This window comes from Leucoraja erinacea, chromosome 1, assembly GCF_028641065.1.
Source record: "Leucoraja erinacea ecotype New England chromosome 1, Leri_hhj_1, whole genome shotgun sequence".
Classification (NCBI taxonomy): Eukaryota; Metazoa; Chordata; class Chondrichthyes; order Rajiformes; family Rajidae; genus Leucoraja; species Leucoraja erinaceus.
The window spans coordinates 83573076-83589434 of NC_073377.1; the positions used below are offsets into that span (position 1 = coordinate 83573076).

At 41.1% G+C, this 16359-nt stretch overlaps 1 protein-coding gene across 1 annotated transcript; it reads left to right on the forward strand.

The window, feature by feature from the left end:
• Nucleotides 1–3082: 3082 nt before the first annotated feature.
• On the forward strand, nt 3083–12131 carry LOC129708983 (transmembrane protease serine 9-like). Its single transcript, XM_055655478.1, has 6 exons — nt 3083–3212; nt 3876–3941; nt 5826–5994; nt 9468–9727; nt 10449–10585; nt 11498–12131. Exons 1-6 carry the CDS (start codon nt 3083–3085, stop codon nt 11657–11659), a joined length of 924 nt encoding a protein of 307 aa, XP_055511453.1. The 3' UTR covers nt 11660–12131.
• Nucleotides 12132–16359: the final 4228 nt, after the last annotated feature.

Sequence of the window (16359 nt, forward strand, 5' to 3'; positions counted from 1 at the left end):
ACTTTTGCTTGCTTCCAGTAAACGATTCATAGTATTTTGTTTGCACCTGAGCTATTTTCTCCATGACTCAGTGATATTACTGTCACATGTGAGTGAAATGCCCAAAGGTTCATTCCACAAGACTGAAAAATAAAATTTAGGTCAATACTACTTTAGAGTGTTTCATAGGTCCTATCTTTTTGATGAAATGTTAGTTAAGAATTTCATAATTACATTTTGAATGCAACAGCAATATTCACTCTTGGTTCTGGACAATCCACCACCATCACCAGGACAGATTATCTAGGCATTGTCACTTAGCATTTTCTAGTGATTTGTTGTGCTCTCTCTAATACTAGCTCCAGGAATCTAAAACAGAAATTCAAAATGTAAATCATTGCAAAAACTCTGCCTGGCCATTCAACATGAGGGCAGCTGTGTGAATATTGCCCATAGTTTGCTAGGGACATATGAGAAATTTAGGAGCAGAAAAATCTTGTACGGCACTTCCACAAATCCCAAACGATAGCAGATATCTCTCCACAGACCCTGTTGGATCAGTTAAATTTATCAGCACAGCTACGATCATCACATCACTGCTTTTATGTGTTCTTTGCTTGCTCTCTCTCTAACTGACTTCAATAACTAAGGTAATTAGTGGTGAATTTAGGAGGAGAGGAACACCCCTGTCCCATGTCTCCATCAATGGTGTGGATGTGCTATTTACCAGGGGATACAAATACCTTGGAGTGTACCTGGACAGTAAACTGGACTGGTCCAGGGATGCTGAGGCCCTGTACAAGAAGGGACAGAGCCGGCTGTACTTGTTAAGAAGGCTCCGCTCCTTCAATGTCTGAAGCAAGATGCTGCAGATGTTCTACCAATCGGTGGTAGCCAGTGCCATGTTCTTTGTTGTTGTGTGCTGGGGCAGCAGGGCGAAGGCCGTGGATGCCAATAGAATCAACAACTTTATCAGGAAGGCTGGCTCCATCCTGGGGGCAGAGTTGGATTCATGAAAGGTGGTTTTGGAGCGGAAGATACTCTTCAAACTGCGGAGCATCCTGGACAATACAGCTCACCCCTTCCATGACACACTGGTCAACCTGAGGAGTACCTTCAGCAACAGACTGGTTCCACCAAGATGCAGGACAGAATGCAACAGGAGATCCTTCTTCCCTGTGGCTATCAAACTACTCCCCCTTCTGTCATGGGATAGACTGAGACTGACTCCCGTCCCCACCCCCTCCATAATCATTGCACATCCCCAATCATTTCCATTCATCGCTTTAATTTCATGTTTCATGTATTTTGTGTTTTATGACTGATGGCAGATTAATTTCTCACTTGGGATATATAAAGTTCTATCATATCGTATCGTAACATCAACTGGATGGCTTTACAAACAGCAAAGCATCACGGCAACCTCAATATCACCCTATCAGATATCTCCCCTTTGACATATCTACTCCAACCCCCAGCTTTCTTAACAACTTGTTTCTTATTTTTGTTTCCAGTTCTGTGAAGGGTCTGACGAGATATTAACTCAGTTTCTCTTTTCAAAGGCACAGGAGTAAAAGTGGAGATAAAGGAATAAAGGAAAAAACATGAAAAAAGATTGGCAGCAAATATAGTCTGACCTGCTGAATTATTGCTTTTATTTCTTCTATCATCTGGGATTTGTGGGATTTGGTATTTATTTCAAACACTGTTATTACATCACCAGTTGGGTTGTTAATGACAATCCAGTAATTTTAATTACTAATCTGGATTGAGAGGATTACACTACTAGGAGTTGATATGCTACTAGGAGTCCATGAGCCAAATGGTCTCCTTCTCTGCTGCAACAATTCCTTGACATTCACGTCTACCAGACCAGGTAATGCTATCAGATATCATTCCCTACAAAGGCAAAGGCCAGTCAGTTATATTATCATAACCATTATGTTGAAAATAAAGACCACCAGATTACCAAGACCAACCAAGAGACACCAATTTCAGACAAGACAAAGTTGCTCATACCCCAGCTGACTTTCCAAAATGCTCTTCATAAATGTCTGGAGAGTAGGAACAACTGCATCACATATAAATCAAGCATTGGTTGAAATAGCAGAATCATACAGTCTGGACAACAGACTCCACCAACAAAACGCAATGCTGAAGGGGGTTGGTTACTCTGCAGTTAGTGGTTACTCTACAATCCATTGATTCCAGTAATATATTTAAAAAATCAATAAGGTACATTCAGCAGACAAAATCATTTAATTAACTGCATAAAATATACAATGGATAGGATTATTACTATTAGTAATCTCTCACACCATGTTGTCATATATATTCACCTTTAACTAGTTATTAATAACCTTAATATTTTTCACTTGATCTTGGCAAATATTGTTACTTTTTCATTAATGTTTCAGTAAAATGGTAAATATACAAAGGGTGTAATATTTGCAAATGTAATTAAAAAAATAATAGTTACAAATACCTCTTTATATATTTGGGACTTTTGGGCAGCTTCAGATCCTACCTTCGTTATCTTTGCAACAAAATATAAAAACACCATCTGCATCACCCCCAACACACACAGCAATCCCTCCACTCATCAACCCTCCCCTCCACTCGCTCATCATCATCCCTTCAACATCACCCGTAATCATCAGCCTCCCTCTCGGGCAGATGGAAGGAACCCAGAGATAAGTTGTACTTGCATGTGGGCTCAGGCGGGGCGAAGAACTAACGGCATCAAGTTCATCTTCAGCACTTTGTCGTTTATTTATTTTAATCATCGCTTGCTGTCCCATTCATCGCGCACCCGCTTTGGAAAAAACAACAAATTACACCCATTTGTTGGACCTGTTTGTATTCTATCACCATCACTCCTTCTGATACAATACTCCAATGACAATGTGCAAGGGGTGATGAGCGCCCAGGACCATATTCACCAGGTGGGGATCTGCCCCGTCAGCTCAGACCTGGAGGCACCTGATGCCACTCCCTCCTCTCCACAGATAACGCGGGTTGACGCGTTACCTTCACTGTTGTTGCCAATAGAGGTTGACATCGGATTCACTCCAGTGGCTGCTCGTTTGTTCTCGCTGTGAAAATGACCAGCGTGAATGTGGAAGCGGCGAAGACCGAGGAAGCCAAGATGTCCAAAGTGTTTAAGATTCTGGCAATAGTTTCAGCCCTGCTAAGTGTATTAATAATTGCAGCGCTGGTCGCTTTTGTAATAGGTGAGTATTTTGCAATGTGATGATGTTTTTAAACCAGGCGAATTTTTAACCAGTTCTGGTTTTAATCTCTAAGTCTTTCTTAACTGAGGATCAGTAAATTGAGGACGTGTTTAATTATTCCGAAGGCAGGTTCGCTTTTGTCTGTGAAATGAAACGTTAAGTATATTTTGCCGTTCTGATGTTGAGATTCTTCAGGCGCTAACGCTTCCCAAAGAGTTTTGGTACGTTTGCTGAATGTCATTTTTACATGGTCCAATGTTGTATCTGTGGTGGAGCTGAACATCTTTTTATTTTTTCCCTTCGTTTCATTATAAGCTGTTGCAAGCACTGTTGTAAAAACTGCACGAATACCGCTGATCTTAATACAAAGGATGTATGGAGATCCCCTCTTGGCGAGACTCATATTGATTTTGATTACAATGTGGGAGGGGGTTACAATTGGTTGGGGGGGGGGGGGGGGGGGCTTTGGAATGCTAAATGAGTGAACCTGTCAAAATGTTAAGTGATCAAGTGAAACAATAGTTCGACTTTCTGGAATTGGGTTAATGCTAAGTTCTTGTATATTTGGGATAATGTTAAACATGCGTAAATACCTGTTAGAACAATTTGCAGTCCAAGTTGTTGGCTATACATAATAGCTTTGTAAAATGTTTTGTATTTCAGTCTTTTACCTCCCTCACAAGTGCACGGACAGTGAAGCTTGCAGAAGATCTGAATATACAGCCTGTGGTAAGTTCTCATGGTATAGAGAAACAACATGAAAATGGACTCTTCAGTCCTCTGAATCCTCAATGGCCACCTATTTCTGGACTAACCCCATGCTGAGGCACACAGGCCACTTTCACTGTGAACCCTCACATTCACATTCTTGAGTTAAAGGGTTGAAAGTAGAGCACCCAGATGAAACCCACATGGGCACAGAGAATGTAGGTGCACACACTCTCCAGGGGAAAGGATTGAACCGAGGAGCTGGAGTAATGAGACAGCAGCTCTACTTGACCCTGGCTGCACATTTGAATTCAGACTGACAAACCAATGTGGCCTTGAGTTTAGGATGGAACTCCACATGCTAGTTTACACTGAAGATAGACACAAAACACTGGAAGTAACTCGACAGGTCAGGCAGCATCTCTGGAGAAAAGGAATAGGTGACGTTTCGGGACGAAACCCTTCTCCAGTCTGAAAAACAGAGCGGAGGTGCAGAACCTGGCGGACTGGTGCGCACGTAACAACTTGTCGCTAAACACCTCCAAGACCAAGGAGCTGATTATTGACTTCAGGAGGTCCCATAATGGAGAATACGCCCCAATCTCCATTTACGGGGAAAGTGTGGAGAGAGTGTCCAGCTTTAAGTTTCTGGGCACTCACATTTCAGAGGACCTCACATGGTCCACCAACACCACTTGACCACCTGCACTGGTCAAGAAGGCACAGCAACGACTTCTTCCTGAGGACATTAAAAAAGACTGGTCTGCCCCAACAGCTGCTGACAACGTTCTACCGCTGCACCACAGAGAGCATATTAACGTATGGCATCTCTGTGTGGTATCTCAGCTGCACGGAGGCGGAGAGGAGAGCTCTTCAGCGCATCGTCCACAGAGCGCAGAGGATTATTGGGACACAGCTACCAGCCTTGGAGGGCATCTACCACAAACGGTGCCTCAGGAAGGCCGTCAGCATCCGTAAAGGCTCCTCACACCCTTGTAACGGACTGTTCGAACTACTTCCCTCCGACAGACGTTACAAGGCCTTCTACACACGAACCTCCAGACTCAGAAACAGCTTTATTCCCAGAGCTATAGCGGCTCTGAACCGGCCCTGCTGAGTGCCCCCACCCCCCCTGGACTGTCTCCCTCGGATGGTCACGTCACACAGCTTATTTATTTATTTTACTTATCTTGTACATCGGTTGGAAGCTGCATACCAAATCTCGTTGCACTGATGTGCAATGACAATAAAATATTATTATTATTATTATTATTATTATTATTATTATTATTATTATTATTAAAAGGGTTTTGACCCACAACTACACCTATTCTCTTTTCCCAGTGATGTTGCCTGACCGGCTGAGTTACTCCAGCATTTTATGTCTATCTGTGGCATTGAGTTGATCCGCCCAGTTGGTAGATTTTAGATGCTTAAAATGTCTCCTGGGGCTTTAATTCATAGAACTTCATAGTTTTAAATTCAAAATTCCAGATTCCATGCACGAATATTGAATACTGGTATTGTGCATTTCATTTTGTGTAGGCTGTTACCATTACAGACGCAATACGGGGAGGGAGATGAAACAGAACTGTGGATGAAACCTGAGATGTTACAATACTGTTTACAATTTTTTCACCTGTGCTATTTTCTAAAGGTAATTGGTGATCAGTGCACTTGAAGATGAAAGTCGAGAAGGTTAGGACATAATGGGATATTTTTCAATGTACTGTGGCATGGTTTTTTTTTTGCAACATCTCATGTAAAGGGATGTCTAGGTTTCTTCTGTAGGTCTTTACTTTATTAAATGGACTCCTAAATGCTTTATCAGTAAAGTTTGGCAGATCAAAGGGAAATTTTGAGAATTTGGCATGTTAACATATATTTTGTTTTTTTCTTTGAAAGGATGTGGCCAACGAAAAACCAGATCTGACAGGATTGTCGGTGGATCAAGCACGTATGATGGCGAGTGGCCATTTATAGTCAGTTTACAGCTCAATGGTCAACACAGCTGTGGAGCAACACTCATCTCCTGTCGATGGATTTTATCAGCTGCCCATTGCTTCAGAAAAGGGTAAATACTAATTACTTCCCATACATTTTAAAATATATATATTGCTTTGGTTTCTGTATAGTTGCTCCTATGAAATTAATATGTTGAAGATAACCTGATCTTGATATGTAATGTAACAACTGTCAATGTAGGATGCTGCTGTCTAAAGGCGAATCAAATTGGTGTTTGTTGCAAATATCCTTCAGTTTACTGTAAAATTATCTGTTAATTGGAATTCTATAATTCAACTAAAATTGGCAATAGTGCAATATCACAACACTTGTTGTTTCAGCATTCTATTCAACTTGTTTCTCCACATACAAACCTGAACGTGTAATAAATATGTTCCACGAGTATAATTATTTATGGTGAAAAGTTACATAATAATCTAGGACAGCTTCGGCAACCTACGGCCCACGAGCCGGATCCGGCCCGTACCCTGAAATGATCCAGCCCGCAGCCGGTTTTTTCCCCCCATTTGTTTTTGTGACCTGGGCGCTACAGCCAGTCCCGGGGCAATCTATGTAATGTTTTAAATTGGATGAGCGTATGTCGTACGTTGATCGAACATTTATGCACCTGGTAGTAAATGATTATCCCAGGTCTCTTTTGAGATTTTTATAGCTAATTCTTGTTCCCAATCTTTTCTAATTCCATCTGTTGTGGGTATTTCTATGTTTAAAATGATATTATATAGGTACGATACTAAATTAGCTGATTCCGCCTTGGTCTTCATTGCTTCATCCAATAAGTCGGAAGGCATATTATGATAGTCTTTTGTGTGTTTTTTCAGATAATCACAAATTTGAAGATATTTAAAATATTGGTTATTTTTCAAATTATATTTCATTTGTAGTTGTTGAAATGATAGTAAATTCCCCAATTCATACAGATCTTCGAGCGTTTTGTTTTTTGTACAAAAATCCAAAAATTCTGGTATGAAATATTTGATATTTTTTCAAAATTGATCAAAATAAAACTCGTACCAAAACCAGAATGGATTATCTTCGGAATATCGGAAGGTAACCCTGAATTAAACGTGTTCATCAGAAGAATTTATTTAATTACGGGCTAATAATGGGAAAAAAGCTTATACTTAAATTCTGGAAAAATGCGCCGACACCAACAAAAAAAATGTGGATATCAAATATGTTTGAAACATTACATCTGGAAGAGATGAGATTCCTCCTAGCAGGTAAAGCAGACCAATTCCAAAAGACGTGGTCTATGTTTCTGGACCTATTACAAGTATGAAGGGAAGCAATAGTAATTTAAAAAAAAAAAAATATATAAATAAGTGGTATCAGGACCTGGTAACGGGAGGTAAAACAACAAAAACAGACTTGGTTGGTAGTCCCCTTTCTGCGGAGTTTAATGTTATAATAGAGCGATTGTTTCTATTTTCTCTTTCTTTCTTTTCTAGGGTCTATTTTCTCACTTTACTTCCTTCTCTAACTTCTTTCCTAAGGGGCTTTCTTTTCCCAACACTCTTGCACTTCACGATTCTCTTGCACTTTCTTTACTTTCCTTACTTCTACCTTTTTCTTAAAGCTCAAAAAAAATGAAGCGGTACAAAAAATGTATTAAGATATATGTGTTGTGTAGGATTGTAATTTACCGTACTTCTAATAAAAATAAAATTTAAAAAATAAATAAATAAATAAATAAAATAATCTAGGACAGGGATCGGCAACCTACGGCCCACAAGCCGGATCCGGCCCGTACTCTGAAATGATCCAGCCCGCAGCCGGTTTTTTCCCCCCATTTGTTTTTGTGACCTGGGCGCTACAGCCAGTCCCGGGGCACGCAGGCGATCTGGGAACTGTAGATTGATAAACAAGTGAAAACGAATTAGAAAAATATCACCAAGTGTCACACTAGTTAGTATGGATTATTACTAATTTATGTATTATTAGTATGTATTATTACTAATTACTAATTTAATTAGTATGTATTATTACCTCCATTTATTAACGATGTTGATAGATGTGGCTCACAGACATGGGTACTGGCCCCTATGCAGAACAAGGTTGCCGACCCCTGACCTAGGATATGCTACCTGAATACCAACTGTTTTGCTTTGTGCAGAAGAATGAGTTGCCTAATGAAGAACATGTACGCCTCATAGGGAACTGACCAGTAATTTGTAAACCCCATTGGAGAGAGGGGAGGCTGGAGATGTTGTTACCTAGATTTTCAGAAGGCCTTCGATAAGGTGCCGCACGTCAGGTTGCTAGGATAGATGAGAGCCCATGGTATTGAAGGGAAGGTACCCGCATGGTGTGTGTGTGTGTTGGCTGGATGACAGAAGGCAAAGAGTTGCAATAAAAGGTGCTTTTTCAGGCTGGCTGCCTGTGACTAGTGGAGTTCCACAAGGGTCGGTGTTGGGGCCGCTTCTCGTCACATTGTATATTAATGATTTGGATAAGGGGATTGAAGGCTTTGTGGCCAAGTTTGCAGATGATGCAGAGATAGGTGGAGAGGCAGGCAGTGTAGAGGAAGCAAGGACTGCAGAAGGACTTGGACAGGTTAGGAGAGTGGGCAGAGAAGTGGCAGATTAAATTTAGTACAGCAAAATATGGAGTCATGCATTTTGGTAATAAGAATAAAGGAGTAGATTAGTTTCTTAATGGAGAGAGAATCCAGAAATCTGAGGTGCAAAGAGACTTGGAAGTGCTGATGCAGGACTGCCAAAAAGAATACATTGCAAGTTGAATCGGTAGTAAGGAAGGCAAATTCAATGCAAGCATTTATATCAAGAGGACTGGAATTCTGCTGCATTTGGAGTACTGTGAGCAAATTTGGGCCGCATATCTGAGGAGGATATCTGAGGTTGGCTCTGGAGAGGGTCCAGAGGAGGCTTAACAAGAATGATTCCAGGAATGAGTAGGTTAGCATATTAGCGTTTGATAGCACTGGGCCTCAACTCGCTGGAGATTAGAAGGTTGAGAAGGACCTCATTGAAACATATAAAATAATGAAAGACATAGATAGAGTGGATGTGGAAAGGATGTTTCCACTGGTGGGAGAGTATAGGACCAGAGGTCCTCGCCTCAGAATTAAAGAGCGCTCTTTTAAAAAGGAGGTGAGGAGGAAATTCTTAGTCAGAGGGTAGATAATCTGTGGAACAGAGGGCTGTGAAGGGCAAGTCTTGATATTTTTAGAGATAGACAAGTTCTTGATTAGAACAGGCGTTAAGTGTTATGGGGTGAGTGCAGGTAATGGGGATTAGGTGGCCGAGATTCGATGGGCCGAATGGCCTAATTCTACTATAACTTGTGAACTTGTGATAGAACTGGCACAGCACAAAAGGGCATTAGAAACATGATTTCTAAAACAAAACATTGAACTTCATTTGCTATTATCTGGCTATGAACTGAGGAGAAAAAGTTTCAATAGAGAAGGGGGTGCAGATGAGATATATAGCTGAAATTTGCTTACTAATTTTTGGAAGAATAACTTCAAATTTGTTTAAATTTATCTTTGAATTTTAGACGTGCAGAAAACTGGGTTGCAGTATTTGGAGTCCATTTCTTGGATCAAACATCAAACAATATCCAGACACGAACAATTAAAACAATAAAGTTTCCTTCTAATGGAACAACTGCCTCTAATTACGATGTTGCCCTACTGGAATTGTCCCAGTCAGTTGAATACACAAACTTTGTCCAACCAGCTTGTCTACCTGCAGCCACGACTCCCATTTCTGGCCAATCATGTACAACGATTGGATGGGGACAAACAAATGAAAATGGTGATGATCAAAATAATACTACATTTTCTTTTTGCCATTATTACTGTAATTTGGATCACCCAAAAATGTTTTTTAAATCATTTCTGTTCTGGCTGTGAAGGACGTGTATAAAATGAGAGTAAGACAATATGGTAGGGATAGTAGATATTTTGGCAAAATATTAAAACTTGCCTGCCTTAGGCCTTTTTATGACATAAAAAAATAGAAAATAGGTGCAGGAGGAGGCCATTCGGCCCTTCGAGCCAGCACCGCCATTCATTGTGATCATGGTTGCTCGTCCCCAATCAATAACCCGTTCCTGCCTTCTCCCCATATACCTTGATTCCACTAGCCCCTAGAGCTCTATCTAACTATCTCTTAAACCCATCCAGTGACTTGGCCTCCACTGCCCTCTGTGGCAGGGAATTCCACAAATTCACAACTCTCTGGGTGTAAAAGTTTTTTCTCACCTCAGTCTTAAATGGCCTCCCCTTTATTCTAAGACTGTGGCCCCTGGTTCTGGACTCGCCCAACATTGGGAACGATTTTCCTGCATCTAGCTTGTCCAGTCCTTTCATAATTTGATATGTTTCTGTAAGATGCCCGCTCATCCTTCTAAACTCCAGTGAATACAAGCCTAGTCTTTTCAATCTTTCCTCATATGACAGTCCCGCCATCTGGCATTTGGCATGTATTGCAAATTTTTTGGATTACAAACTAACTTCCTACTGTTCCTTGCCAGTTGGATCGTCAAGTGATGAGCTTTTGAAGACTGAAGTGAAGGTATTCACCAACACCCAGTGCCGGAAGAAGATGCCAACTATAACTCCACACATGATTTGTGCAGGTGTACCTGAAGGAGGCAGAGATGCATGTCAGGTATGGAATTGTTTTTGATTAGTTTACTCTTCTTGGGATGATCCTCTTTCTTGGTTGTAACTCTACTTGTTTTATTATATCAATATTATATTGATTTCTCTAACTTCAAGTAAATTCCCTCTCTCTCCATCCGTTGCACACCCTAGTCGCACCAGCTTCTCGTTTTCACCCAACAAACCGCTAACAATGGCATGTTTCATTTATCATCATTACTTTTCCGCACATCTTTCATTCACTGTTCTTTATCTTTCTACATCATCGTCCACATCACTCCTTTCCCTTTTCCCTAGTCTGAAGAAGGGTCTCAACCCAAAATGTCACCCATTCCTTCTCTCCCGAGATGCTGCCTGTTCTGATGAGTTACTCCAGCTTTTTGTGTCCATCTTTGGTTTAAACCAGAGTTTAGCAGTTCCTTCCTACATAATTGTTTTTTCTGGCCTTTATTCAAGAAGACTAGAATAAGTGACTCTTTCTTTAACTTCCTATTCTGAGAATACAGGCTAATTTATCCTTAAATATTGCAAATCAACTAAACCTACTATTCGGAAACTAGTTGCTCCATCACTACATTTCAATAAAAGTACACTTCTAAATGTTGGTTGGAATGGAATGAACCTCCCTTGATGTAATAACCTTTGAAAATAAAACAGGAAATGGAGGCATGCAATAATTTTCTCCACTCCTGACTCTCCCTGCTGTTAAAACATCCAAAGGCATATAGACAAACTGAAGTGCACAAACAGAAACATTGCTGGAAAAAACTCCGCAGGTAGGGAGCATCTGTGGAAAGAAATAATAACTTTGGGTTTTGAACCTGATGGGTCAGACTAATTGCAGCAACATGATGCCCTCCTGAGTACCACAGGTCGTAAACTAACAAAAATAAAGCCTTGCTTTGTTTTTTCTCCCCAGGGTGATTCTGGAGGACCATTGCTGTGCCAAGATGAGAATTCTCATGCGTGGATAGTTGCAGGAGTTATTTCCTCTGGAGTAGGCTGTGGAAGACCTGAACATCCAGGAATATATACACAGACAGCAGCTGTTCAGGAATGGATCAAGGATGTAATACAATAACGAGTGCTGCTGGCAGCCTAATATGACCATCATTGTCTTTGACTGTTGCTAATGACTGGGGTAGCACTCGGCTACAGCACTGTTGTGAACTGCTTCATGCTACATTGAAGTTGGAACTGCTTCATGCTACATTGGAATGTAAAACATGTTGCTTTGTAAAAGCTTTGTCCTGATTTTGGACCAGATTGTAAAGAATCTCATTTTGAGGAACTGGATTTTAAACTATGCAGCCTTGTATTCGACCAGTTATAACATAATCTTGTGTATTCTCACTTTGGTATTGTTTTTAGTAATATTGCTACGCATCACATCAGTTGCTTAAATTAACCTCCTTAGAAATCTGACATTATCTTAAAATGCAAGTTTGGGTTATTAATGTTATTTTAATATTTTGGAACTCGTGAGCTAATTTCCCATTGCAAGTGGTGGAATATTGAATGTTACAATGTGACTACTTGTAAATTATACTGTATTTAATGACAATATAAGATAAATTGTTTGCAACAAAATGTGTTTGTTTAATTTCCTCTTTGTGTGGAAGTTGTCTTTAATAAAGCTTTGTAAATGGAGAAGGGAGAGCAGTGATGTACTGTATGTTTAACAACACACCACTACAGAAATGTTGTAACCTTTATCCATGAAAAGTAAGAGTGGATCAAGATAGGCACAGAAAGCTGGCGTATCTCAGAGGGACAGGCAGCATCTCTGGAGGGAGGTGACACACTAATGCCCCTGTCCCACTTAGGAAACCTGAACAGAAACCTCTGGAGACTTTGCGCCCCACCCAAGGTTTCCGTGCGGTTCCTGGAGGTTTTTGTCAGTCTCCCTACCTGCTTCCACTACCTGCAACTTCCAGCAAACACCTGCAACCTCCGGGAACCGCATGGAAACCTTGGGTGGGGCGCTAAGTCTCCAGAGGTTTACGTTCAAGTTTCCTAAGTGGGACAGGGTCATTAACCTACTCAACCATTCACTATCACAACTGATCTCTTACCTTGGTGCTAATTTCCTGAACAAATTACAGAATGTCATCATTTAATTCGAAAATCTACTCTTTCTAAAATATCTTTTTTTACTGTGCAGCCCTACATCTAAGTTAATATATTAAACATTCCTAGTAAGAAAACTATAATTCTTCACTCAAAGGGAATGTGGGGTAAAGAAGCTACATTTGTCAAATATTAAACTTTGGAATGTTAAAAGCAATGAATTGCCACCTTAATGTTGGGAAGTCAGTAGATAATCTGCACAGCAAGATGCCATTCTATCAATGAAAGGATTCTGTGCTTTGAAATGTTGTGATTTGCACATACTGCATATAGTGACAGTCTCTATGATGTCTCAAGGGTTTAGCCCTCAATAGTCACTTTAATCGATGACCGTGAATCAGAATGTAATCTATACGTAGCCACGGGCCCTCCACGAGACATTCACTGCCGATGAAAGATAAATATTCCAGAAACAGTCTCTTGATTAATAGTTTCTTTATTGTAGTAGTACAAACAGTAATATAATTCTTAAAAGTTTCTTCTTGTATAAGTACATTTCAATCACACTCGTGGTCATGCTCGTGCTCGTGCTCGTGCATGGTCGAAAACGATGTCTCTCCCACAATCTTCATAAAACTACACTCCATGGGAGTCTGCGCCAGAATCCTAGCTAGAAACCACGCCCCAATCTCGGTATGAATCCCACCCACATAATTGCATACAGATAAAAAATTAAAGGTAACTGGTTATAATTATAAAATACTGATTTAAGCTAAATGTCTACTACAATGTATTTTGGTAGTGTGGGAAGAAAAGTGAAGGAAGCCCAGAGCAAAATAGTATGTAACCTTTTTCCTTTGCTGGAGATCAAACAAATAGTGGCAATAGACCAGGTTGGTTCATAAGAAGAAAGAGTTGAGGAAGATTCAGGTTAAATTGTCAGATACATGTGCAAAGAAATGTATTTTTCACACAAAGCTTTGCACCCCACCCAAGGTATCCGTGCAGTTCCTGGAGGTTCTCCCTACCTGCTTCCACTACCTGCAGCCTCCGGCAATCACCTGCAACCTCTGGGAACCACACAGAAACCTTGGGTGGGGCGCAAAGTCTCCAGAGGTTTCCGTTCAGGTTTCCTAAGTGGGACAGAGGCATTACCCTCAAACAGAGCAATCCCACCTCAGTATGCAGCCTCTCCCAAAACAACCGCTCCCAAATGCCCACTACACTAGTGCCACCTCTTGGAGCAGACATTCCTGAACACGAATGGTTAATAAACCTCCCGCAATGCTCCTCTTCTCAGCTATCCGCTTGCTGCCGAAACTACTGTATGAATGCCAAATCTCAACAGAGCAATCCGTCTGACTCACCCTCTTGTTTCAATGCGGCCTAACAGCTTATTCTCTTTTGCATATCCATCAATACCCTTTTGATTTCTTTGCCACTTACTTACTGTAATGTGCGGTGTACACCGCCCAATGTGTCATATTCTGACTTCTGAGTACATTGCCTTTCCTTGTTTGTAAATGGGTCTAAATCCTGAAACAGTGCCGGGGGATTACCTGCATCAAATGAACTGGAGCAGTTCAAGAATAAAGCACCTTATCACACTCTCAATGGAATTGGGAATTGCTGACTAAAGGTGGTCTCAGCAGAACCATTGATATATCATAAAAAATAAAGAAAAATCTCACAGGCAAAAGTCATGTCGCAGGGTCTCGTCCCAAATTATTGACCATTCCAAATCATCGACCATGAAGAGGAGAAGATTGGTGAATACAAATGTAGGTCCCTTCCTGTCAGAAACAGGTGATTTTATAATGGGAAACAAGGAAATAGCAGACCAGTTAAATGAGTACCTTAATTCTGTTTTCACTAAGGAAGACACAAACAATCCCCCAGAAATACTAGGGGGCCGAGGATCTAGTGGGAGGGAGTTACTGAAAAAAATCCATATTAGTCAGGAAATGGTGTTAGGTAAACTGTTGCGACTGAAGGCAGATAAATCCCCAGGGCCTGATGGTCTACATCCCAGAGTACTCAAGGAGGTGGCCCTAGAAATCGTGGATGCATAGGTGATAATTTTCCAATGTTCTCTCGACCCTGGATCAGTTCCTGTGGACTGGAGGGTAGCCAATGTAACCACTTTTTAAGAAAGAAGGGAGCGAGAAAACAGGGAATTATAGACCATTTACCCTTACATTGACAGTGGGGAAGATGCTTGGCGAATTATTAAAGATGTAATATCAGCTCATGTGGAAAGCAGTGACAGGATCGGTCAAAGTGAGCATGGATCTATGATGGGGAAATCATGCTTGCCTAATATTCTGGATTTCTTTGGGAATGTAACAAGTAGAATGGATAAGGAAGAGCCAGTGCATGTGGTGTATCTGGCCTTACAGAAAGCCTTTGACAAGGTCCCACACAAGAGATTAGTGTGCAAATTTAGAGCATATGGTATTGGGGGTAGGGTATTGACATGGATAGAGAACTGGTTGGCAGACAGGAAGCAAAGAATAGGAATTAACGGGTCCTTTTCAGAATGTCAGTTGGTGACTGGTGGGGTGCTGCAAGGCTCAGTGCTGGGACTCCAGTTATTTACAATATATATTATCGATTATACAAGGGAATTAAATGTAACATCTCCAAGTTTGTGGATGACACAAAGCTGGGTGGCAATATGAGCTGCGAGGAGGATGCTATGTGGCTGCTTGATGACTTGGATAGGTTGGGTTAGTGGGCAGATGCATGGCAGGTGCAGTAAAATGTGGATAAATGTGAGGTAATTCACTTTGGTGGCAAGAACAAGAAGGCAGACTATTATCTGAATGGTTTAGAAAGAACTGCAGATGCTGGAAAAATCGAAGGTAGACAAAAATGCTGGAGAAACTCAGTGGGTGGGGCAGCATCTACGGAGAGAAGGAATAGGCGGCGTTTCGGGTCGAGACCCTTCTTCATCTGAATGGTGTCAGATTAGGAAAAGGGGGGGGGGGTGCAACGAGACCTGGATGTGCTTGTACATCAGTCACTAAAAGTAAGCATGCATGTGCAGCAGGCAGTGAAGAAAGCTAATGGCATGTTGGCTTTCATTGGGAATGGATTTGAGTATAGGAGAAAGGAGGACCTACTGCAGTTGTACAGGGCCCTGGTGAGACCGCACCTGAAGTATTGTATGCAGTTTTGGTCTCTTAATTTGACGAAGAACATGCTTGTTATTGGGGGGTGCAGCGTAGGTTCTCCAGATTAATTCCTGGGATGGTGGGACTGACTTATGAAAGAATGGGTCGGCCGGGCTTGTATTCACTAGAGCTTGGAAGGATGACAGGATATCTTATAGAAACATAATATTCTTGAGGGATTGGACAGGCTAGATGTAGGAAAAATATTCCCCATGTTGGAGAATTCCAGAACCAGGGATCACAGTTTAAGAATAAGTGGTAGGCCATTTAGGACTGAGATGAGGAAAAACTTTTTCACCCAGAGAGTCGTGAATCTGTGGAATTCTTGGCCACAGAAAACAGTGGAGGCCAATTCACTGGACAATTTCAAGAGAGTTAGATTTAGCTCTCAGGGTTAATGGAATCAAAGGATATGGGGAAAAAGCAGGAACGGTGTACTGATTTTGGATGATCAGCCATGATCATATTGAATGGGCTCGAAGGGCTTAATGGCCTACTCCTGCACCTATTTTCTATGTTTCTATTTTTCTATGCC

What these genes read in the sequence shown, in the direction of transcription:
- LOC129708983 (XM_055655478.1), top strand. Translation starts at nt 3,083, where the DNA reads ATGACCAGCGTGAATGTGGAAGCGGCGAAGACCGAGGAAGCCAAGATG. An exon ending in GCTGGTCGCTTTTGTAATAG is followed by an intron (nt 3,213 to 3,875) that starts GTGAGTATTTTG and finishes TTTGTATTTCAG; the next exon opens with TCTTTTACCTCCCTCACAAG. An exon ending in GCCCATTGCTTCAGAAAAGG is followed by an intron (nt 5,995 to 9,467) that starts GTAAATACTAAT and finishes TTTGAATTTTAG; the next exon opens with ACGTGCAGAAAACTGGGTTG.